Genomic DNA, 23,486 nt, shown 5'->3' with positions numbered 1-23,486 from the left:
AAGATGGTGTGAGGGAGTGGGGCTTGGGGAGGGGGCGGGTCTGGGTTTCAGAGGGATGAGTATAGCGTGATTTCGCTGCAGACGAATGTCCACAGCTTGTTGGGATGGAGGATGCTGAGAGGAAAGACACCAACCCATTGCTAGAGGCTTAAGAACTGAGCCTTCAAGGAGGGCGGGGAGGTGAAGGCACCGGAGCCAGCGCTTTCAGCTCGGCCTGTTAGTGGTGGGTGGGAGTTTCCATAGGGCGTGTGCTGCTCCCTTCCGCCAGGATCCTGATGCGTTTGCACACGAGCTGCATTTTGAGCATTGACTCAGGTCCTAGTCACTCTTCATATCTCCGTGAATGATTGGAGTGCAAAGATACGGTTCTGAGCTCATCCCTGTTTTGTGAGAGTCTTGCTTCCCAGGCCTGCTTGGCTTAGTTGGCGGTGGGGTTGCTTGCCTAGGGTTTTTTTTTTCTTCTTCTTCTTCTTCTCTCCCCCCCTCCCCTTTTTTCCTCCCCTTCAGCATCACTGACGAGAAAGCACTAAAGATGCAGGTTTGTGCCGTCACCCTGTAACATAAAGAGAAGAACAGGAGAGGTTAACGTGAACTTGTGGAAAATGCAGGTTTAGCGGAGGATCTGTCCGGTAGGGCACCACTTTTGACAGGTCCTAGCGCTGGGTTCTCCAGCATCTGTCCCCTCTCACCCCTATCCTCTAGTCCTTTGAGACTGGAGCAAAACCACTATCAGACGCCAATGTTGAAATCAATAAGCCAAAATTTCAAATCAACTAACTTCAACAAATCCTTGAAATCAACACCCCCCCCCCCCATCTCGGTGGAGACAGTCCTCTACAGGCATTAAGACGGAGGATAAAGGATGAAGGCAAGTCACCCCGCCCCCTTTCAACATGCAACATGCAACCTACCTGCTTCGAAAGTTCGTTCGCACCAGGGCCTGACCAGGCCGAGCCCCTCAGAACCAGTTGGTGAAGTCGAGCAGCTCTTGCTCCTCGGGGCTGAGCGGGTCGTAAGAGCCCTCGTCCGACGAGTAGGATGAGACCGGCGAGCCGGCCATGGAGTTCATGTCGTTGGAGTAGCTGGGGGAGATGGTGGGCGACAGGACCCCGGCCTGGAAGGCGGCGCTCACGGCGTCGTGCTCGTCCAGCAGCTGCTGCAGCGCGCGGATGTACTCGACCGCGGAGCGCAGTGTCTCCACCTTGCTCATCTTCTTGTTGGCCGCGCCGTTGGGGACGTGCTCGCGCAGGGTGGCGAAGCCCAGGTTGACCAGCTTGACGCGGTTGCGCTCGCGCTCGTTGCGGCGTGCCACCGCGGCCGGCTGCTGCTGCGGCAGGCTGTAGCCGAAGCCGCTGAAGTTGAGTCGGCGTTTGCAGCGCATCAGTTCGGGCGAGGACGAGCGCTGTCGCTTGACTTGCTTGGGCGCTGACTTGTGACCGCCCCCTGAGGGCTGGCCGTCCGCCGCCGGACTCAGCTGCGGCGCCTGCTGCTGCTGCTGCTGCTGCTGCTGCTGCGCGCTCTGCGCCGCCGCCGCCGCGGCCGCCGCCGCTGCGGCCGCGGCGGTGGCGAAGAAGCAGGCTGCGGGCGGCAGGAAGGGCTGCTGGGGCTGCGGCTGCGGCTGCTGGCCCGCGCCGCCGCTCTCCATCTTGGCAGAGCTCTCCATGCGCGGCGCCTGCCAAGTAGTCGCGGGACTGGAGCGAGAGGGTTCGCGAGGTACGGGGCGCGTACGCGAGACACGAGGACTTGGGCGCACGAACAGAGAGGAAAAGAAGGGGAGAGATGAAGAGGGAGCCCGGAGGGAAGTTAGCGAAAAAATACGAAATCCCTGGGAGACTTCTTGGGGTGGGAGCGAAGAAGGTGCAAATGCTGTTCCTCCTCCCTTCCACTCTTCCTCCTCCCTCCCTCCCCTCCTCCCTTCGCGGGCTGGCTTCGGGAGCCTCGCGTGGCGCTCGCGTGTGAGGCTGCCGCTAGCGCCTTCTTGTTTAAAAAAAAAAAAAAAAGGCAGAAGCAGCAGCAAAAGTCAGTGGTGAGCGCGCTCTGCTGAATCTCCAATTCCTCTCCCCTTAGGCTGCGCTCTCTTGCGCGGGGTCTCGGTCTCTCCAGCCGTGGCTCAGGCTGTTTTTATTATTTTGTTAACCTCCTTTCTTTCTTACTTCCTTCTTTCACTCGCCCTCCCCGGCCGGCTCCCTGTCGGTGCGCCTTCCACGTTCCCTGGCCAGAAGTGAGAGAGTGCCGGGCGGACGGAGAGCGTCTGCCTTTTCAATGGGACACCCAGCCCCACGCGCAGCCCTGGCCCCGCCTCGCCCCCCACTCCCCGCTGCTGCTGCGAGCGGCTGCAGCCCCCGTTCCCCCCTCCTCTTACCTCCTCCTCCCACCCATTCCCTAAACTCCCCCTCCACTCCTCCCCTCCCCCCCCCCGCCCATTCCCTGCACCCGCTCCTTGCAAAGTCTCCATTCAACCGGGTTTGTTGTTGCAGTGCGTGCGCCTGGCGCGTGCCGGACTCCCGGCTGAATAAACAGGCGGCGCGCTCGGGGCGGGCTGCAGTCGGGGGGTGGCTCTGGAAAGGGGGGGGCGGCGTCGCAGGAGGGGCGAATGGCTCTGGGAGTTAGGGTGTACGAGTGAACAGGTTTGGGGTGAACTGCCCCTGGATTCTCCTGGGGGCTTGGAGCAAGCCACAGGGAAGGGTTCGGGGCAGAAAAAGTGCCACGGGGCGTGCGGAGGTTAGCGGGGACTGGGGCTCCACGCTTCCTGGTTTCTTCTCCCACTCACTGTCATTCTCGGGGGTCTTCACCGTCCTTGGGAGCTAAAGCAAATTTGCGAGTGAAGTTTGGAAAGAAGGGGGACAACTCTGCCGGAGGTCCTGGTCTGTTACACTAAAAGTACTTCTAAGACTTGAGTTCTAGTCCCAATGCGTCCTCGCGCTAGCTCCGTGGCCCTCAGTAAGCGGCATCCTCTCCGAGCCTCAGTTTCCTTGTCTGTAACAGCAGAGGTTGGATTAGACGGTCTCTAATGCCCCATCGAGGTCTGCAAACTAGCATGTGCTCCTCACAACTGAGCGAGTGTGAGAAGGGAGGTGATCGCATTGAGGGGTGGCTTTAGGTAGGTGTGTACATCAGAGATGCCCCAGAATGACCTCCGGCTGCCTGTAGCATTCTCGACCCCCCAAAGAATAATTTTCACACTGGCTAGGGGTGGAGGACGCGTGAAGAAGGGAGTGCGCAGGGATATTCCGGGTTGGGTCTGAGAAAAAAAAAGATGTAGGGCCTGAGAGGGGTAGGTGATGAGTTCGAGGGGCTGGGCTGGAGGAGCTTTTCTGGTTGTTGGGCGCCGCCGCAGGCACCTCGGCGGCCTTGGCGCAGCCTCTATCCCGCCCCAGGCGTGTGCCCGGCGGGCCGGTGGCAGGCGACTGGGAGCCGAGCCCGGCGGGGCCGCGTGCTGGCGCCGTGTGGGAGAGGGAGGCGCTTGCAGCCGTCGCTCGGCCGTTTGGACAGCGCCCGCCCAGGCGCCCTTCCTGGGCCCTCGGCCCTGGCGCTCTCTGGCTGGAGCCTGGTCCAGCTTCGGGGCACCTTGGGACGCGGCGCGGCGAGGAAAGCGGATCGAATAACGGGTCCCATCTCCGTACCGCTCCGGCAGAGGCAGGGGAAGGAGGCATGGGCGCGCGTGTCATGTCGCGTCTGCACAGGCAGAAGGAAGCAGAGGGTAATCATCCAGTTGGTTTGTCCAGGAGAAATAGGCAGTTTTGGATAAAGACCTGGGTGCAGGGATGGCCGAGGTGAATTATCCGGATAATGGCTTCTCATTGAACTTCCTTTCGTGGATAAGGACCCATCGGGGTGATCCAGGGAGCCTCCCTTGTGTGGCTGGTTGAGTCTTGTCCGAAAAATAATCGTGGCGGCGGGTAGGAAGGATCGGTGGTTCCTGAGGACGGTCACCTCTTTTTTTCTGTCTCAGTTTCCTCTTTAAAAACCGATGGGTTTGGGAAGTATAGCACTAACTCTGTCCCAACCGAAATCGGTTCTGTAAACCTCCCAACCCACACAGCTCCACTCCCCGCCACACACCCACACACACAATAATTTATGGCTTGCTGACCCCACAGGACTTTGCTGAACAGTGTGGAATTCACGCCTTTGGCCTCTCCTCCCATCCCATGCCCCACCCCAAGAAAGGAGCTGAGAGGTCTCTAAAATCACAGTTGTCTCCTCTTCTAGAAGTGTAGGAGGGGGTGAGGCCTAAAGCAGAACCACACCACCTGCTTTCCAAACCCAGGAAGCTTCAACCACCTGGTAAAATAGGTTATTTAGGTACTTGCTGCTACTCACTTGCCCCAGCTGTGAGCTCTGGGTGCAGACCGCTAGGGGGTGTCTAGGAAAAACCTCTGGCGCCCCATCCCCTCATCTCCAGCAAGTGGGTTTGGGGGGAGCGCATCACCAACATCTACTCATCTAAGTGCGTTTTGTTTCATATTGAGATGAACCATGTGCCTGAGTTGCTTCCAGCTGGGACTCTAATCATTCCACATCTACAGGTCCATAGTCCTGGTCCTGTCATGATTTTGCATTGTAACCTTGAACAAGTACTTCCTCTGCTGCCCTCGATTTCTCGATCTGTGCGGGAGGGGCAGACACTAGCTAATTTCTAAATGTATCTGAGAGTGCAGAAAATTTGCAGATAGTCAGCACACATTCTTAATTTCTTTTAAGGTTGCAGGCTTCATGCATGCACAGAGACCCTTATTATCAGAGACGTCAAGGCCAGAGCCTACTCTCCACCACACACACACACACACACACACACTCATACACACACACACACCGTGAAACGTGTGCCCGAGTAGAACCAATGAAGCCACGCATTGTAGCGGTCCTACTGCGTTGGCCTCTGCCCAGGAGGAAAGACAGCGGGTGCTGGGATCCTTCCGGCCAAAGCCACCGGAACATTTGTCCCTATTCTCCCCGCTCCAGCCCCGAGCCAAAATTCCGCTCTCACTCTCTCCACTCGCACATCCTAAGGCCGCTTCCTTGCATGCTTTGCAAAGCTCTTCAAGAACCCAGGCATTCTCTTCCTCCAACTGGGGTAAATAAATACAAAGAATGTTCCCCACCACAACCCCAGCACTCTGTCTCCACCTTCTCCTCCCATGCTAAGGTAGAGCTGTCTAGAATCTCTTTTTATGGGTTCCAGCCTCTGCCTTAGGGGATCGCGCACTACCAAGGGGAGTTTTCCACAGAAATTGGCTTTCCTGTTGTTTTCATTGGTTCAGAGCAAAGGACTGAGGCTCAAGAGCAATTAGAATCCCGCCTCAGACTCTGTGACTTAGAGTATGAGCCCCTCCCCCTCCTTCTCCCACACCGGAGAGAATTGCCACATACTGTCTTAGGCCCAAGGAACTACAGATCTTGCGCTGGAGAATGAAGCATAGCGGTATCATAGTGGTGTGACCTGTGACCTTGAGCAGATAACCTACACTCTGAGTCTCGGTTTCCTCATCTGTTACCACACCATAGTTATAGTACCTACCTCCGAGAGTTGCGAGATTTCAAGGAGCTGTTGTGGAGCGCTCCAGATCAGGTCTAAATAGAAAGGAATTAATAAAAATAACCTTTCTAAAACAATGAGCATGTCCTGCTGCTGCTGCTCACACAGCCCAGTCAGGAAGGGGTTTGTTGGAGAAGGATGCCCAGCTCTAGGCTTCCTGGAAGCACCCTTGGATAACTGCTACAGCCATTGGAGATCCAATATCACCCTGACCCTCTGGTCCCAGCCCCTGAGAGTGGATAATTTCTGTCACTCTTGAGGAATGGTGGTGACTCTTGCAAATCAAGGTGTTGGCGATAGGAACCAAGTTTTTAACAAAAACAGTAGAAATTTAGACATGCTTCATAGCCAGCACATGGAGGGGCATCAACAGAGCCACTGGTTCTGACCTCCCTTGTCACTCACTGGGCCTGCCTCTGAGCAAGACCCCAGGCTTTTTTTGACCAGAACACTCAAATTTCCATTTATCTAAATATGGAGGGAGAAGATAACGACTCACAAAAGGAAAGTTGGATGCCCTCATCCCTGAACGGAGCAGGGGCGCTTCACCTGGCGAGGCTGCCAGGAGAATGAAATCCGATGCTGTTTGTGAATTAATTCATTTTGCAACTCCTTCCACACATATCAGGGACACTGACACCCTTCTGTGTGTATCACGCAAAACGTAGACATTCCAGAAAAACGGGAAGGTTTCTCTTTCTCCTACAATACAACAAAGGCCTTAATTTCTGTACTTTCAGGCCCCTCTTCTGTGTTCCGGAATCCTAGAGATGGACCATACCCTAGATGAAACCTTATCTACACTCAACACCAGGAACTAACTACAGGGGGAGACAGCTTTCCTAGTGATGCATAGGGATCACTGCCCAGGTGACCTGAGGCTCTGGTGCCCTGAGTCTCCTGCTACCTTAATTTCCACTCACAGTTAAAGGCCAGGCCAGTGCCACCTCTGCTCACATTCTATCCTCATGCTCCAGAATTGTGCGCCTTCTCTCTATGGAAAGGATATACATATACATATACATACATACGTATACGTATACGTATGTATGTATATATGTATATATGCCTCGTCTCCTAAAAAACTCCCTTTGTGCTATTTCTTTGGGAGTGGGATGGGGGAGGAGAGTTAATATTAAAAGTGAAACTAGGTTTTTCCATTGACCAAATCCTTAACTTAAATTCTATTTATAGTGGATCCTGAATAAGAGGCAAAGGGAATGCAAAGATGAAGACAGACCTTAGATTTTTTTGATTGGACAAAAGAGTTTTAATCCAGCCCTCAATTCTGGTGAGCCGTAAGCCCGAGAAGTCATGGTGCTTTGAGAAAAGTGAGTGTGCTGGGCATTCCTACTGGTTTCCAGTAGCTCTAACGCAGGGCCTCTGTCCTGGGGCATATGCTGCTCTAAGCCTGTGCTTGGCACTGTCCTCCCCAGGGAAATGGAAAGTACATTTACTGCACAATCTACTGTCTCCAGCACACCTTTCCCAAGGTAACTTCAGAAATGGTTGCTGCCCAGCCTGGTTAAGTCTGCCCGGCCTGGGATGGCCTGTTCAGGGGGCAGAATAGCACAAACCACGGATTTGGCTCGGCTCTTTGGTCACGGCAGCCAGGCCTGCACCTGCATTAAGGAATCCAGGCTTCTAACAAATCTATTTGCTTTTTCAATACGCCTGAAAAAGAAAAAAAAAAAGCTGGAAAACAAAACAAAAAAAGCACAAACTATTATTTTGCTGTGGCTTTTCGGTTAGGGAGGAGAAGTTGGGGGGAGGGAGGGGGTAATTTGCAGCCACCCTCACAAGTCCTTTTGAAGTTCTCCAAATAAGGAGAAGTAACGCTAAGTCTTTATTTTTTCTAAAGCCCCATTTACATTATGATTAAATACCTTCCTCGGATAAGCATAAAGAAAGTCGTTAATCTATATAGCTCTCCAAAGAATCAATACATTCTAAACTTTTGTAGGATTTGTTACACTCTATTTTGTTACAGTAGGCCAGTAGGCCTCTCTGTCTAGGCACATGGCTCTCCTTCCCTGCCCCCTCCCCACCTCCTCCAAGAATGAAAATAAAGTAAAGGTCTTTCACGGTAAACAAAACCAGCTGATTCTTCACAGAGAACCCATGAATAGCTGGAGAAGAAAAAAAAAAACTTACAATAAATGGTGCATTTTTTTCTCTGCTGGGTATAGTATTCAAGGATCAGGGCAGTATTCAAACAGAGGTCCATTTTTTGCTCAGCAAGAGAGTTTAGAAAAGAAGCGTGGGGTCCATTCAGCGCTTTCCCCCCTTCACAATCGCAGGGTTCTATGAAACCTATCTTCCATGCCTTGTCGGAGTGTTTCTGGGGACCAATTAGTGCTTTGTTGCCCGGCTTCTTTGCTGAATCTTTGAGCAGCAAGAAAAAGCGCCCTCGAGTCTCCCCTTATTTTGACCATTTCAGTCATTACTCAGTGTAATAATTAATATGACAACTGGACGCTCGAGTTTGTATAGAAACACCTCAACTACAGGAGCGAGCGTGCAGTGGGTGGTAACGAGCCGCACATCAGCCGGAGAAGCCACACACACAAAAAAAAGAGGACTGAATGGCCAGAGAGAAAGAGAAGGAATAAAGATAAAATAGTTGGCACAACGCGGAGGAACATAAAACAGACTCGAACGGAGAGAGGGAGGGGGGAGGGGGGAAGCAGAAGAGGAGGGGGGAAACACCCTACGGAGGTTAACTTACTTTGAAACTACTTTCTGAATAGAACCTTGGACGTGAGTGGACGCGGTCCCCGCCCCTCCCCCTCCCCCGCACTGCGAACTCCCCTTGGAACGCGGCGTCGGGGCGCAGGGGCGAGGGAGGGAAGGCAGCCTTTAGGTTCTCCCCAGGGTCTTTCGGGGGGGGGGGAGGGCGGTGCACTCAACATACCCATATCCCAGCCAAAGTTCCCAGCTCCTTGTTTGGCTTCCATTTTTGCATTTAAAAAATCTTGTTTGTTCTCTCCAACTTCGGAGCTGGCCATAAAGAAAATCGGGTGCAAGCGTAGACCAGAGAGAAGAATGCTACACCACATCCCTGGGGTGGGGGGGGGGGTGAATTTTGGGGAGAGGGCATTTCTGATACACCCCAACAATTCTGCAACTTTGTCTGGAGGAACAGCGCCCTGCGGGGTTCCTGGCGACGGGTCTTTCGCTGGCAGCGCGCAGCCAGAGTGGGCGCTGCGCCGCAGCCCCCCGCGCGGTGCCCGCCTCTGCCAGTCCTCGCCAGTGCGCCCCGGGGTCGCGACCTGCTCCGTGACGGCATAATAAATAATTAGAGAGTTTAAGCGCGTTAGCCACAGCTCATGGTAATGAGCCAGATAAGGGCTCACGCTAACCCGAAGTGACAGTTTGCATATAGGAGGGAAGAAAAAAAGACCTGCTATTTTCCCCCAACTTGATTGCTCCTTCTCAAATTCATGCGCCCAATCCTCTTCCCCCATTCCTCTGATTTCCTTCTCCTCTCTTCCCCCCACCCCACCTCCCGCCACACACACAACACCCACACCTTTTGACCATTCTTCCGTCTATCCTCGAGTACCCCGCATTGTGACGTCACAGGGTCCTCGGTTGCCTAAAGCTGACCTGAGGGGGAAAGTTCAGCGCCAGCTCGTCCTGACCAGTCTTAGTTCCCAAGCGGAGACGGTTCATTTGCCTTTCTTTACACAGTGCGGAACGCACCAAGGCTCCCAGCCTCAGGAAAGGACTGTGAAGCTCAAGGTCAGGAGTCTCTGAGAGTTTCGGGGCCCTTAGGCGTCCTCGGGTGCTCTCTGCGCTTAACTCAGCCAGGAGAGCTAGTGTCTGGGGCGATGAAAACAGGCGCAGGAACCCGAGAGCTCCCGAACGATCCTGCTGCCTCCCGAAAGCAGGGGCAGTTTGCCGAAGTGACTGAGGTCAGTCGTGTGTCCCCATTGTGTGGCCACGTGTCCTGTGTCCATCATCACCTCCCCAAAGTCCGAGCTCAGCCCGACTCCTTGCGGCGCGGTCCGGGAATGCTTTGGCCTATAAATCAGCCCGGCAGCTGAGAGCCGTCGGCACCTCGGCGCAGACCTGGACTCCGGCCCCGCGGACCAAGGGGAATGTTTGCTCGCGCAAGGTTAGGAAGGAGGCGGCCTGCCGCAGCGTGGTGTCGACCTGGGAAGCTGTGCGCCCCCAGGTCGTCCAATTAACTCTTTCCTCCCTCCCTCCCACCTCCCCTTCCCAGGCGGCGGTATTCTCACCACCAGCAGGGTCTTTTTTTTTTTTTGAGAGTAAGGAGGAGGAGGGGGAGGAAGAAGGGGGTTTCTAATACATGGATATTCATTGATATGGACTCTTAAAGAAGGAGCAATCAAACCCAATTTCAATGAGTTAATATTTGTAAAATGCTAAGAACGGCGCCTGACACACAGTGAACACTGTATATGCATTATTAAATAAGGAAAAGCATACCGAATACGTAAAAGGAGGCATGTGCTAGTCATCTGAGATGTTAGAAAATACAGTTTAGACGTAAAATGATCAAAGTCGATATGCTCGTCGATTCATCAAAAACTATTGGACATAATCAGGGATGAATGAGACAATCATTGCCTTTGATAAACTTGCAGTTTAGTTGGCAGAAAAGAAGGTCCAATAAAACACACACACAGTCGGGAAATGTGGAGAGCCTTCTTCCCTCACGCCTGGATTCTCATCCACCCCATCTGCCAGATTACCCCCCAAAAAGACACAATCTAGGTTTTTTAAAAAGGTAGATTTGTTAAGCGAACACATCCCTGTTCTTCAACAAGAGGGTCACCCCCACCCGCAACTTATACATAACAATTCATGAGCAGAAACGAATGAACTGAACACACACCTTTAAACACGTTTAACACGTGTGAGAGGTGGGTGCAGTGAAAAGTCATCTCTCACTTGAAGTCAAGACAGACTCCAGGTTCTGGAACCTTCTAGCTCTGCGTCCTCAGGGAAATTGCTCACCCTCTCCCAGGCTGCCCTACAAAATGACGAGGCTGAGTAAGACGCCTCGGCTCCAGCTCTGGCTCAACAGAAGACAGTACGGGCACAGCCACATGACCCTCCAGTAGCAACATGCTTTCCTCTCTGCGCAGACAATCATCATCCGCTGTTCTTTTCTGCAAGAACCTTTAGTGGGTAAACTTGACGGTGTAGACCAGTCCTTGCTGGTGTCAGGATCATGACTCCTCCTGATGGCCAGAAGGCGGCATCATGGGGTCAGCATGACTTTGGCCCCGGGGACCAGGGTAAAATGTGGGCCATTGGCTTGCCGGAACTCCAGTGCAAAAAGAAGAAACTCACTAGTCTGGATAACGGCGTTGCTTGGGAAACAGGATTCCCATTACTTGCCTGAGCAGTTTTTAATTTGAAATTTGGAGGCCGGGGAAGTTCGCAGTCCTCCTTGTGAGTCGCTCGCCACCTGCCGGTCGTTCCTCGAACTGCAGAGGGGATGTGTGAAAATCTTGCAATTTGATTCACTAAGTAGTAGTATTACCATGCGTTGATTCTTCTAATTCTACTCGACACAATTCAGTTCAGCCGCAGAGCACAGTGTTGCCTGTATCACGTCCCCTCAACTTAGAAATATATGAGGCGCCTGTTAATATTCAGATTCAGAAGCTTCATCCCAGAACTACCAATTCAGAATCTAGCCCAGTGGCTGTTTAAACAAGCTGTAGTCTGTTTGCACACTGAAGGTGAGGAACTAGTATTCCAGAGGTATTTGAGGTGATAAGACACAGTCCCTATTACTCATACCCATGAAGAACAAATCTCTTCTGGTACAGAAGTTACTAGTCCCATAAATATGCTTTCTTTGGTTAAAGGTATCTTCTGGAGACTTCTGAAGAGTGAAAAGGATTGGTAAGTTATTACAGAGATGGTCTTTGACGCTGGCCCTGAAGAATGATTAGAAATTTGCAGTAGAAAGAAAAGGACCATGGCAACAATTTACCTGGTACGGAGCCTTTCTCTTCCCGGACTTTGAGACTCCAGCAGCCTAAACTCAGTCCCCTTCGGCCAACCCTTTCAAAGGCTGCATCTTGGGCTTTGTACTCAGAACAGCTCCACCTTGAAAATCTTAACATTCCATCCTCCACTGTGATTCTCATTCTCGTTTCTGGTGTATCTCTCGCCAACCTTTTCCCCAAAACTTCATTTCTTCCCAACTTGGTCTCTCCCCCATGGAACATGTGATTGATTATACAATAAACATATAACCTATAAAATGCTCACCTTCCCATCTCATTCCTTGATCATACGACCACCTTCACTTAGTCAAATTTCTTAGAACAGTAGTCTACACCTACAGTTCCATTTGTTTATCTCCCACCCACCCCTCTGAGGTTCATCACTACTGGAGTTCCTCACTGTGATAGTTAATTTTATGAGCGTAATGCTTTGTTAAACAGTATTCTGAGGTGTCCCAGTGAGGGTGGGGGGGGAGCTATTCCAGGTGAGTTAACATTTGAATTGTAGACCTTGTAGAGCTGATCAAGCTCCAATGTGGGTGGGTCTCACTCAATCCATTGGAGGCCAGAATGGAACAAAAAGGTGAGTAAGGGAGAATTCACACACGCGCTCTCTCTTTGCCTGATTGTCTTTAAGATAGGACATTGGTCTCCATCTCCAGACTTTTTAACTCAGACTAGAACTAAACCATCTCTTCTCCTGGGTCTTCAGTTTGCCTACTGAAGATTTTGTGACTTCTCTGCTGTTATAAGCATTTGAACCAATTCCTTATAATAAATCTTTCTTGAAACAGATCAATAGATAAAATATATGTCCTATTGTTTCTGTTTCTCTGAAGAATAAAGGCTAACACACTCATCAATGACTTAATTTTGCTATAGGCAGTAGCTACTTCAGGTCCTACCTTTTTGGATTTCTTCAATGCATTCAGCATTGTTCACTCTTTATCTATGCTTCGATGTTCTTTATTCTCTATTGGCTACTATGATTCTTATCTCTTGAATCCTTTTTTTTTAAATCAGTACTAGTTTTTAGTTTTTCATGCAGAAGTCACCCAATGACATATGTCTTTAGGTTTTAGTTCTACTCTTTTTGCTGACGATACTCAAATTCTTATTTCTAATCTGGACCTCTCTTTGGGATCTCCAACTGTGTGACCAGCGTCCCTACTGGAGTGTCCCTATAGTGTATCAAGTGCAACATATCTGAAACTGGAAACATCGTTCTGCCTCCCTCAAAATTTCACCTCTTTTTGTGTTCTGTGATTCAGGGCGTGGTATCGTCCACCCACATTCTCAAAACAACATCCTGTGAGTTACCTCACATCTCGCTGCCCTCTCATACCCTCTCCACAATTACCAAATGTCTATGTATCCACGACATACACAGATACACAATTTATGTACGTACGTACGTACGTACGTACGTATGTGCGTACGTATGTGTGTGTGCATGTGTGTATGTGTGTGTGTATTTAAATCCTTTCCCTCCTCTCTATCTCTCATATCATTGCCCTATTTCAATATTCTCCCAACTGAGCCCCCTGCTTTCAGTTTCATCTTCCTCAAATATCTTCTCACTGCCACCAGAATGATCTAACTAGACGACACGATCAAATGTATAATAGACATCAGCATGTAAAGAAATGGTGGTTTACACCACAGCCCAGGCAAAGTGATCTTTTCAAAGCACAGCATACCCTATTGCTCCTCTATTCAAAACCTTTCGGTCTCCTCCCATTTTCTTAGGATAAGAATCCACTTCTCTTGAAGCTCCATAATAGCAGGGATTCTACTTTGCTTCCTTTTGCAGGCCCAGTACTCAGCATGGTGTCTGGAATAAGGCACGTGCTCAATAAACGCTTGTTGATTAAATTAATAAATTTCATGTAACTAAAGTAGTTTCGAAGGTATAGACGTATATGTGCATCTGCAATCCAGAAAGTGGCATGCATAGAGCTTTTAATGATGAATCTGAAAAACTCAGAAGAACTAACCATGTGCCCCTCATTTACCACTTGGGATAGACTCTATAGGATCAGCAGTGACCTTTTTCTATGATGTCATCCTAGCCTAGAGGTCTTTTCTCCCAAAGAACACACAGAGCCTGGTATGTAGCAGGTACTTAATCGATATGAAGTCCAGTTGATATTGATGGTGTCATACAGTGAGGGTTGTTAACTTTCAGAACTCTGCCTGTATATTTTCACAAAAGTGTGGGAAGGGGCACAGTGGTAAGAGCCATGTGTTAGTGGATGCGAAGGGTTCGGGTTGGTTGGGCAGGGTGGGCTGGGCTATGGGAAGCCTTGAATAACAGGCAAACAGTTTGAGTGTGATGGCCCTGGAGATTCTTAACAGAGGAGTGATACCATCATATCCCTGGATGACAAATCTGGAGCCATGAAAGAGGGATTGGATTGGCTCCGACTAGCTCAGTTCCCTTCCTAATACTGCTTTTCATGAGCCGGTGCAGCGTGCACGCTGCCATTCACTCACTCTTCCAACAGACATTAGAAGGGCAGGGACCATGACTGTTCCATTTACCAGTGTCTGTCTGTGTCCAGAACAGGTCCTGGCACACAATAGAAATTCAATAAACATCACTGCGAAAACATTTCTTGGATACTTATGATATACCAATCATGCGGTAGGTTCCAGGATGCAAAAAATTGAAAAAAGAAAAAAAAAAAGACTCAGTCCTTGAGTGTTGGGAACTCACATGATATTCCTTTTTGCAAGAGGGCAAGCAAAAAGAATTCTGAATGCAGAACCTGAATACCAACAGTGTGATGAAGGAGACCAAAGGTAGGGGCAGCTGTTTCTCCTCGGTGAAGCTAAGGCAGGCAAATTCTTGGAAGCAATGGAAGAGTAGCTCTCAAACTGTTTGTAGTCATCAAAGTATTTGACACAATTTATGAACCTTAGATCAATTAGTGAAGATTTAGTGCTATGCCTACGTAAGGCTTAGGCCATTCTTTCTACCTAAGAACTTCTCACCTCTCCTCTCTGCTTGGGTATCAACTTCCTCCCTAACCATCAACATTAGACCCTAGAGTCAGGTGGGGGCACCTCCTGTGCTCTCTCCTACAGCACTGGGCCTCTGTCTAGCCTAACATACTTACTCACCAGCTGTTGTCGATTGTTTCATTGTTTATCTTCTTGTAGACTTTTAGATGGATTCCAGCAGGGTGCTTTTCCTGTCTTGCAGATAGTGTGTGTGTGTGTGTGTGTGGTGGGAAGATCCAGCTTCTGGGAGCCCTAAAGATTTATAAAACTTTGGAGCTCTATTTAAGAAACATACATGTAAAACTATAAATATAATACTAGGGAGAAAAAAATATATCTTTAGAACAGAAATACAAATTACACATTATATTAAGTTAGCAAAATGCCCCAAATTCTAGATGAATTAAGAATATTTTTATAAATTAATTGCCTAGTCAACTTCTGTGATACTTTTTCCATATATGCTTTTGGTGCGTATTCTTTGATCATTTCCTCATAATTTTTATTCTCATTAGAATGAAAAGAAATTATTCCTTCTGTTACATATTATTGAAATTTCCTCTTTATTATTGATAATGTTAACCTAAAAATAAAAGGCCAAAGTGAGAGGCGACAAGCATTTATTTGAGATAAACAAGAATAGCTATTCAGGAAACACTGATTCATGCAGAAGCCCAAATAGTATTCCAATTATGAGACAAAGGCAAGGAGTATTTATGAGAAAGAAAAGGGGAACATTACATAAATAGAAGGAAGGCATTTTTATTGGTTTCAGATAACATGATGAAGTGACTCTAATTCTAAGCAATGTTTTTAATTTTCAGTCCAGCAGTCATCAGTCTAAAAGTCACATCTGCTTTCATCTTATCTTTGAAAACAGTTTTTTGGGACACCATGTTAATTTAGGCCCAGTCCAGAGATTATTTTGCCCTGTTTTAACATTCCAAAGGTTTGAGGAGCAAGGTGTGCATGGCAGTTCTTCCAGAAGCGGGTCTAATTCCGTTTTAAAGCAGCTTTACACACACACACACACACACGTATAGTTTATATATATATATATATATATACGCATATATATGTATACTTTATATATATACACACATATATGTATACTTTATATATATATACACACATATTTATTTATTTATTTATTTATTTATAAAATAGTTTGGATGCTTAAAGCATATCGCTTCACGCGCAATGTACTAGCTGTATGTACAACTGCTATAGATTTGTGCCATATAAGCACAAGAATTCTCATAAGGCAATTTTACAAACATTCCTGTCAAAAAAAGAGAAAAATGGTATGCGTTCATAATTGTTCCTGCTTTACTATCAAGAATACTCCTGGCATAGAAAGAAATCCTGCGTTTCATTTCTTAGCACCCACACATATGATATTCCCCCTCAGCTTTACTGAGGTATAAATGACAAATAAAAACTGTATCCATTTAAAGTGTACAACTTGATGTTTTTAGACCACCATGATCAAGTTAATTAATTTATCGTCACCTCACATAATTACCATTTTTTTCTTTTCTTTTTTCCCCCCTCTTTGTGTGTGTGTGTGTGTGTGTGTGTGTGTGTGTGTGTGTGTGTGTTAAGAACACTTTTAGGATCCGATCTCTTGCCAAATTTCATGTATATAATACAGTACTGTTAACTATAGTCATTTCGTTGCATATTAGATCTTTAGAAAGGAAATCGTTTTTTCCAGGGATTGAAGAAAACCTGACATTTAGAACACACTCTCAAGACTTCTGGCACTGACCCTAAGACTCAATAACTCAAAACGGGAGTATGTTCCAGAAACCCTTCTTACATCCAGGTGACCAGCAATAACTATCCATTAAAGTGACTACAAATAATGCAAATGTATCCACTAAATGTAAACTAAATGTATATTCATATTAATGTCTTCATAGTTCAACGTCAAAGTTATTTGGGCCACTGGACATGAAAAGTGTGATGGAGAGAATATTGGAATGGAACGAGATGACAGTCTCACCTGATCGTGGTCCTAACTATCTTACTTCGGAAAATTTTACAAAAATAGATGTTCCTATATTGCCAGGTGAACCCATCGCTAGGGACCCTCTGTAAGCTTTTGGGGGTCTATGTTGGTGCAAAGGGCTCGAAAGCTTTAGCTGCCTTAGTTTCATGACAAATCCACCATGAGTAGGCAGTAAACATGTAGAAAGAATGAATGCATGGCTGAAATAGAGTAAAAAGCATGAACTATCAACTCAGATGGGCTGTATGACTTTGGACAAATCACAAATATTCAGTATTTATTTCCTCAGTTTAAAGATGGAAAGAATAATTTGGAGTATCTTACAGATAATGTATATGAAAATACGTTATAAATCAAAAGAGTACAAAGTAGAAAAATTGGTATTAGAAATCCAACACACAAGAGGGATGGCCTAGGTTATCCTATTTTACCTTATCCCGCTGAATCCAAGTTCCACAGGGATCTTCTCAATAGTGAGCCTAGAGAGTCCAATTCTGATGGATGCCTTTGGCTCTCTGATGGTAGGGATGGAGCCATCTCTGAGAATAGCCCCGTGTCCATCTATTCAGCAGCCTATGTGTCATCTTTGACCTGTTTCTCATCCTCATCTGCCATATCTAAATCTACTCCTTTTTTCAACCTCATAAATCTTTCTCAAATGGATCCCATTTTCTTCATCACCACCACCAGTACCACCGCAGTCCAAGGCACCATGGCCATTTCTCACCTGGACGACTGTAATCACCTCTTAACTGCTCCCCTCTCCACACTGCAGCCAGAGTCATCTTCTGATACTACAAATATCATAGGAATACACTCTAATTATATATACTTCAATGGTTTCCCAACTCTTTCTGGATGAAGATTAAAAATAAAAACCCTTACTTAGCATGGTCTACAAGGCTCTGCATAGTCTGGTTCTCCCTGGCTCTAGAGCTGCATCTTCAACCACGTTGTTTGTACCACATGACTTTTGTGTAGGCTGCTCCTCTGGCCTGGAAGATTCCAGATGGTTCCAGGCTCTTTCCTTTCTTTTTCATGTAGGTATTTTCTATTTCCTATCATTAGATCAAGAAAACTTCCTGGAGAAAGGTTCTTAGAGCATGATATATATCTTCTTCATGGCATTTGTTGAAGTTATAAATCTGAATTTATTTCTGTGATTTGATTAATGTCCATATTCTAAAAGCAACACAAACCCATGAAGGCAGTTGTATCCTTGAACTTAGAACAGTGCCTATCTTGTAGCAAAACCTTAATATTTTAGGTTGGATAGATAAATCTCACTCACCTCTAGTCCCACAAGTTTCCCCTCCTTAACCTGAGAGATCAGCTAGCTTCCCCAACAGTGAGACAGATGCAGAGGAATTAGAGATATAATCTATGCTTAAGACCATGTGCATGTTTTACCAAGAAACTGAGTACTCCATGGTCTGGTCATCTATGTGCCTCAATAGATGTACTTCCACAAACGACTACAGAATGATTGATGACTGCAGCCACCAAAGACCTAGCTTTCAAATGTTCAAACCTACCAGGTTTCTGCACGGGGTGAGGTCTCTGAGTGGGCAGGGGTGTTTATACCACCCTCTCCTTCTACCAAGGGCTCTGCTCTCATTCGAGAACCCAAGGAAAAGGGCGATGGGTGCTTTTCCAACCCTAACATCACTATCCCAAGTCTTTTACTTCCTATCCCACAAGACCACAATATTTCAGATTCCTCAGCCATGCAATAAGGAAACCAGAAAATCATCTCATTATGTTGTATAAAGGATTAAATAAAATGACCTCCGCAATATGCCTGGTACTCAATCAACATTTTAGTGCTAAATAATATTTGTCTCTTTCTCTTCTCAGAGAGGATGACATGGAAAGAATAAAGCTGGAGAATAACTCGTTTATGTCTAATAGAAACCCAGTATGACTTCGGGCAAATTCTCTAGGCAAGCAACTTTTTTTTCCTTTGCTACTATTCCTCTTTACAAACATTTAAACAGAAAAGTAAAAGATGACAAAAAATAAACTCTCTTCTAATCCTACTATCTAGAGAAAACACCTCTTTCTCGTTCTTTGATGTTGTTTTATGCTTTTTGACATATCTACACAATGGAGAATACAAGATTTTACATCTTAATTTTATCAATAACTAGTTTAATTGTGTGCATTTAAGATATGATAAAATTTTTTTTTGATTTAAAAATAATTGCTATGTCTGCATCTATTATGCGAATGAACTGTAATTAATTTAATTGTTCTCTTATTGTGGAAGATTTTCCTTTTCTCTAAACCTTTTTGATAATCTTGCCCTGAACACTTTTGTGCATATCTTTTCTATATTTCTGATCAAAGTAATATGAACTGAGTACTTACTATGTATCAGGTACCAGGCTTAGTCCTGAAATGTAGGAAAACTAATATTTAGTCTTTGGTCTGAGAGATCTTTACCCAGGAGGAGGAGACAAAAAGACAAAAAGAGAGTCGATGAATTTAGGTACAGAGGGAGTTTCTAGATGTTATGTGAACCAAGGAGGGTGACCACCCCTAACTGGAGGAAGCGAATCAGAGGCGTGTTTTTGGAAAAGATGGTATTTGAGTTGACCAGTGGAGTGCCAGCCCTACCTCCTAAGCCTTGCCATTGTGGTAGCCTCCCCAGACTTTGACCTTGGAATTTACCTTGATCTGCTTGGATTTAATTTGATGCTACTGCTCTGTTTACCAGTAGCTGAGCTTACTCTGTCCCTACGTGTCTTGAATCTCTGAGTGACATTGTTGTTCTGCTCTCTGAGGCATATTTCTTCGATCCAACCCTACATGTGGTGGCTTTGCTGCCATAGTAATGATGGTCAGTGGGATAATGGCAAATAGTTAGCAATGCACTGACTTCACCCCTTATTTGTAGTGTTTCCTGATTTCCATAGTATAAATAGTTCTACTGTGGCAGATTTCAAGCTACCTATGTGAACGTGGAGTTGAGGAGAGATGTACAGCAGCATATTGTTATGTAATATTTCTACCACACAGCTATAAGGGTCACAGATAGCCTTAAGAGCATGGCTAATGAAATTTAGTAAAATAATTATGAAATAATGAATTTTGAATATTTATTACTTTCATTTTTGACATGATTAATTTCATTGTAACTTTACATAATTCAGTTTTTAATCATGGATGTGTTTAGCAACAGGCTCATAGAACTCCTGAAAAGTTAGCTCTGGATCTTCCCTGTACATTCATCTCAAATCAGCCTCTCCAGAACTGTTAACTGTTCTTATGACATCCCTTTTAAAAACTTTATTTCTTGGCCATTATCAGAACTAAGCATATTTTGACTTTTTGGTGGGTCTATTTGCTTACCAGCCCTGTCTCCTAATAGAATGTGGGATCGATGAGAGCAGGGACTGTTCTCATCAGCTTCTAGAACTGTGCTTGACACAAGGTTTGTACTCACAAATATTTGCTGAATCAATGAGTATATAAATGGCAATACTCAGTGACCTCACTCTGATGTTGACAGGAAGGCATAATAATGTAATAGCTCCAGAGTCTCGAGATCATATATACACATTTCATTTAATAAACCTTTGGTCAAATGTACTTGATTTACCAACTAATTTTATTATGGCCCAAAGAAATGTCTAAGTTCTGTGAAGAATTCCTGGAATAGCCTGCCATAAATGATATTTTGAGGCAAACCATGACTTCATACATTAATTGCATTTAGTTCGCGTGGGCTCTTATTGAAAACGATCTTTGGATTTCTGGGTTGTCTGTGTGGGAAAAATTAGACTAAAAAGAATGACATGAAAATGAGGTTCTGAAGATGCTCACAGCCAGAGAACTTTGCAGGGTGGAAATTTCCCAAGTTTTGCCATAATATATATTGCATTGTTCCCTAAATTCTGATAAGAAAAGCACAGTTCTTGGACAGATAAATCCATTTTAAATATTCTCATGTTCCTTATATTGTTAGAACTAGATTTGGCTGTGAGTGACAGAAGTTTCAAACTAACAGAGATTTAAGAAAAATAGAAGTTAATTTTTCTCCTAAATCTAAGTCAGCAGTGCAAAGCTACTGGAATGATGCTCTATGGTGTCAAGAACCAGGCTCTTTTTATCTTGATTCTTTTTACCATGAAAAACATGGCTCCCATTCCTAAATTTACTTCACAACCCAAATGGCCGTTCAAGCTCCTTTGGGTGTTTCTGTATTTTGACTCACAAAAAAAAAAAAAAAAAAAAAAATTAGAAGAAGGACATGCTTCCTTTAAGGACACTTCTTAGATGTTGCACAGATAACCTTTTTCTTGCATTTCTTTGGTCAAAGGTTAGACCTGTAGCTACACCTAGCTGCAAGGAAGGCTGAGAAATGTAGTTTTTATTCCTGGAAGCCCTAGGGTTGGCTAGCTAACATTCAGAGCTTCCATTTCCACGAGAAAACAGAGTGACTAGTCATATACCCCCACCTCTCCGTGGTCACTGACAGTGTCTCGGTGGTTTACGAGCTGACTTCTTGGATGCTCCATCTAGATGTCGGAGCAGTTTTCTTAGGACCCAGTACCATCCTTGTTAGTGACAGCAACACATTGTATTCTATCCAAATTAAATTAGAATTCAGTTTAAAAGTCATCTACAAAATCCATGTCACAAGCAATCTCATCTTAAGTGAGTTTTTATTTTAGTGCATGGATGGATACGTTTCCCTTTTATTTTTTTGCCAGAGTAATTTTTTTTTAAAGAAGATATTAGTGTTTTTTCCTGAGGTAGCAGACAATTATGTATGCTCTCCTCCCCCCAACCCAGATCTGGGGCATTTTTACGTGAGATGAGAATTAAGAATTCCACTTTTAGCTGTGTGAGAAGAAAAAAGAAGTGTTATTATTTTGTTGTCCTAAAAAAAAAAAATCGTTATTTAAAAAAGGAATGAAAGAGTATTTCATAGTGTGACTTTGGACTAATTTAAACTTTCTGGGCCTTGGTTTCCTTATCTGTAAAGTGGACATGCAGAGTTCATAGGGTTGTTGAGCGGAAAAAAAATGAAAACATTCATGTGGAGAACTTGGCACAGCGTCTAACATGTAGTATGCGTGGAAGTAAGCAGCTGTTTGTGCTTGTTCTTAGTTATTGCATGCCTTTTATATTGCAGGTGCTGCCCCATTCATTGTTCTTCATATACCAGCAGCTCAAGGGAAGAAATGATATTTATAAGGCAGTCCTGAGGCAGAGGAAGACTCTTTATTTTATGTCTACCATACTAGAAAAATAACGGAGTCAGATAAAGGATTCAGATTCTCCTGAGTGTCAAGTCAAGGTCTTGCCCTTCAAACTCATCAACACTGAGCTTCCAATCTACCATAATAAATGTTAATCAGACACCCAAGGACTCTTGGAAAGAAATTATATGCAATTATGTCTGCATCCTTTGGAGCCAGTAGAAAGCCTGGCCTATTAAAGAGGCTTAAGGAATCTTAAACAACAACCCATGGCATGGACTTGACCAAAGCTACATAGTTAATTGGTGGTGGAATTCTTTTGTTCTGGATCAAATCTGAGATTTTTTGTTGTTTATGGAAGATCCTTGGTCATCTCATCAAAGAATCGTGGGAGAGGAGGAGGTGAGTTTCTAGCAACCTCTATTATTGGCTTGTTTTTTTCTGTTTATTACCCTCTCCTAGGTAAATATTAGGTCTGGATGTTCCACACAAGGCCTGGATGCTTTTTACCTCCTTGCTGAACCTCTGACTTTGTGGCGTTCTTTAGTACTTTGTTTTCTTCTCAGGGGCCATGAATGCCTTATCTCAGTTTCATTATCTGAAAAAACAGGGTGAATGACATCTGCCCGCCTCCTTGGAGTCTACTCTGCAACACCCCCCCGCCAGCTCACTCCTAGCCCATTCGTTATTTTAATGTCTTTGGAAGGCTGAGCTCTGCCTAAACTTATTTATTTTCTGTCTTCTCCCCAGAATGGCAGCATGGTGGGCGAAGCAGGGTCCTCTGTTTCCTTCACTGCTGTATCCCCGTTGCCTGGCACGCAGCAGAGGTCCTCAATAACTATTGTGGTCACACGCTTTTAAACAATATCTTCCATTTACTGAGCGTTGAACTATGTAGTAAAAACTATACTAAATGTTTAATGTGCTGTCTCATTCTTCTTATTATTCATGTTCTTAAACGGCCCTGGCAGTGTAGCTCTGCCCTCTCCTTTAGGACACTCCCAGCAGTTAGGTAACTAGCTTGAAGACACATGGCTGGATTTCGGCTCAGGTCTCTCTCTTTCTTACCTGTGCTCTTTTGCAGCCATGCTCAACATCACCTTGTATGTAGTTTTCTGAAGTCGAAGCCAAGAAAGGCAGTTTGCTTATTGGTTAATAGAAAGGACCAAATTGGGGGGTGGGGATCAAAATTATGGATCTTGGCTCTGCTTTCGTGAGCAGAGGGCAGGGGAGAAAGGACTATTTCTTATAATTTTTATCACCAGGTGGTTGCAAGTTTAGTCCAATGCAGAAACCACGTTTCTCGTACTTCTGAGAGTAGCCAGCTCACAGGTGACCCTGTGCTTATGGGGCTTCTTCCTCCACCCTGAGGAGCAGCCAAGTGAGGCCTCCTGGACACACCCTCCCTGCCCCCTGGCGGTTACCTACAGCTCATTGCGTCCGGACGATGCTCCAGGGAGGCGTCACTGTGACAGGGGATGTCTTTGGAATTTGTCCTCTCCTCTCTGTTGTTAGGTTAAAAACCTCAGCACTACGTGCTGTTGACAAAGCTGCCTGCGACCGACCGCCGACCGCCAGGAGCCAGCATGACCGCTGCCGCTGCCGCTGCCCTCTGGGAGAGCAGAGACTTGATCAGGAAGGGCTATGATTTCAGCCAGGTGAGCCAGGGCGGCCCGCCTTCCACTGCGCAGGGAGGGGAGTTTGAGCCCCGGTGGAAATAGGTC

General features: G+C 46.1%; 2 protein-coding genes across 3 annotated transcripts in view; one reads left to right on the top strand and one right to left on the bottom strand.

The window, feature by feature from the left end:
- Positions 1–487: 487 nt before the first annotated feature.
- ASCL1 (achaete-scute family bHLH transcription factor 1) lies at positions 488–2,245 on the bottom strand. Its single transcript, XM_016127067.2, has 2 exons — positions 912–2,245; positions 488–553 (listed from the first exon to the last, which is right to left on the bottom strand). The coding sequence occupies exon 1, from the start codon at positions 1,661–1,663 to the stop codon at positions 959–961; it is 705 nt and encodes a 234-aa protein (XP_015982553.2). The 5' UTR covers positions 1,664–2,245; the 3' UTR covers positions 488–553; positions 912–958.
- Positions 1,698–23,486, top strand: part of PAH (phenylalanine hydroxylase) — a 78,052-nt gene continuing 56,263 nt past the window's right edge. Inside the window, exons 1-2 of one of the 2 annotated variants that reach the window (XM_016127066.2) lie at positions 1,698–1,713; positions 23,278–23,420. In XM_016127066.2, coding sequence (XP_015982552.2) covers positions 23,349–23,420 — 72 coding nt within the window. In that variant the 5' untranslated portion in view covers positions 1,698–1,713; positions 23,278–23,348. Of the gene's footprint in view, positions 1,714–21,711; positions 22,165–23,277; positions 23,421–23,486 lie in introns of those variants that run through there. The other variant, XM_016127065.2, reaches the window with a different exon arrangement.

Source organism: Rousettus aegyptiacus, unplaced genomic scaffold (assembly GCF_014176215.1).
Source record: "Rousettus aegyptiacus isolate mRouAeg1 unplaced genomic scaffold, mRouAeg1.p scaffold_m13_p_2, whole genome shotgun sequence".
Lineage (NCBI taxonomy): Eukaryota > Metazoa > Chordata > Mammalia > Chiroptera > Pteropodidae > Rousettus > Rousettus aegyptiacus.
The sequence above is the reverse complement of the archived record's forward strand: the minus strand, read 5'-3'. Positions and strand labels throughout refer to the sequence as shown.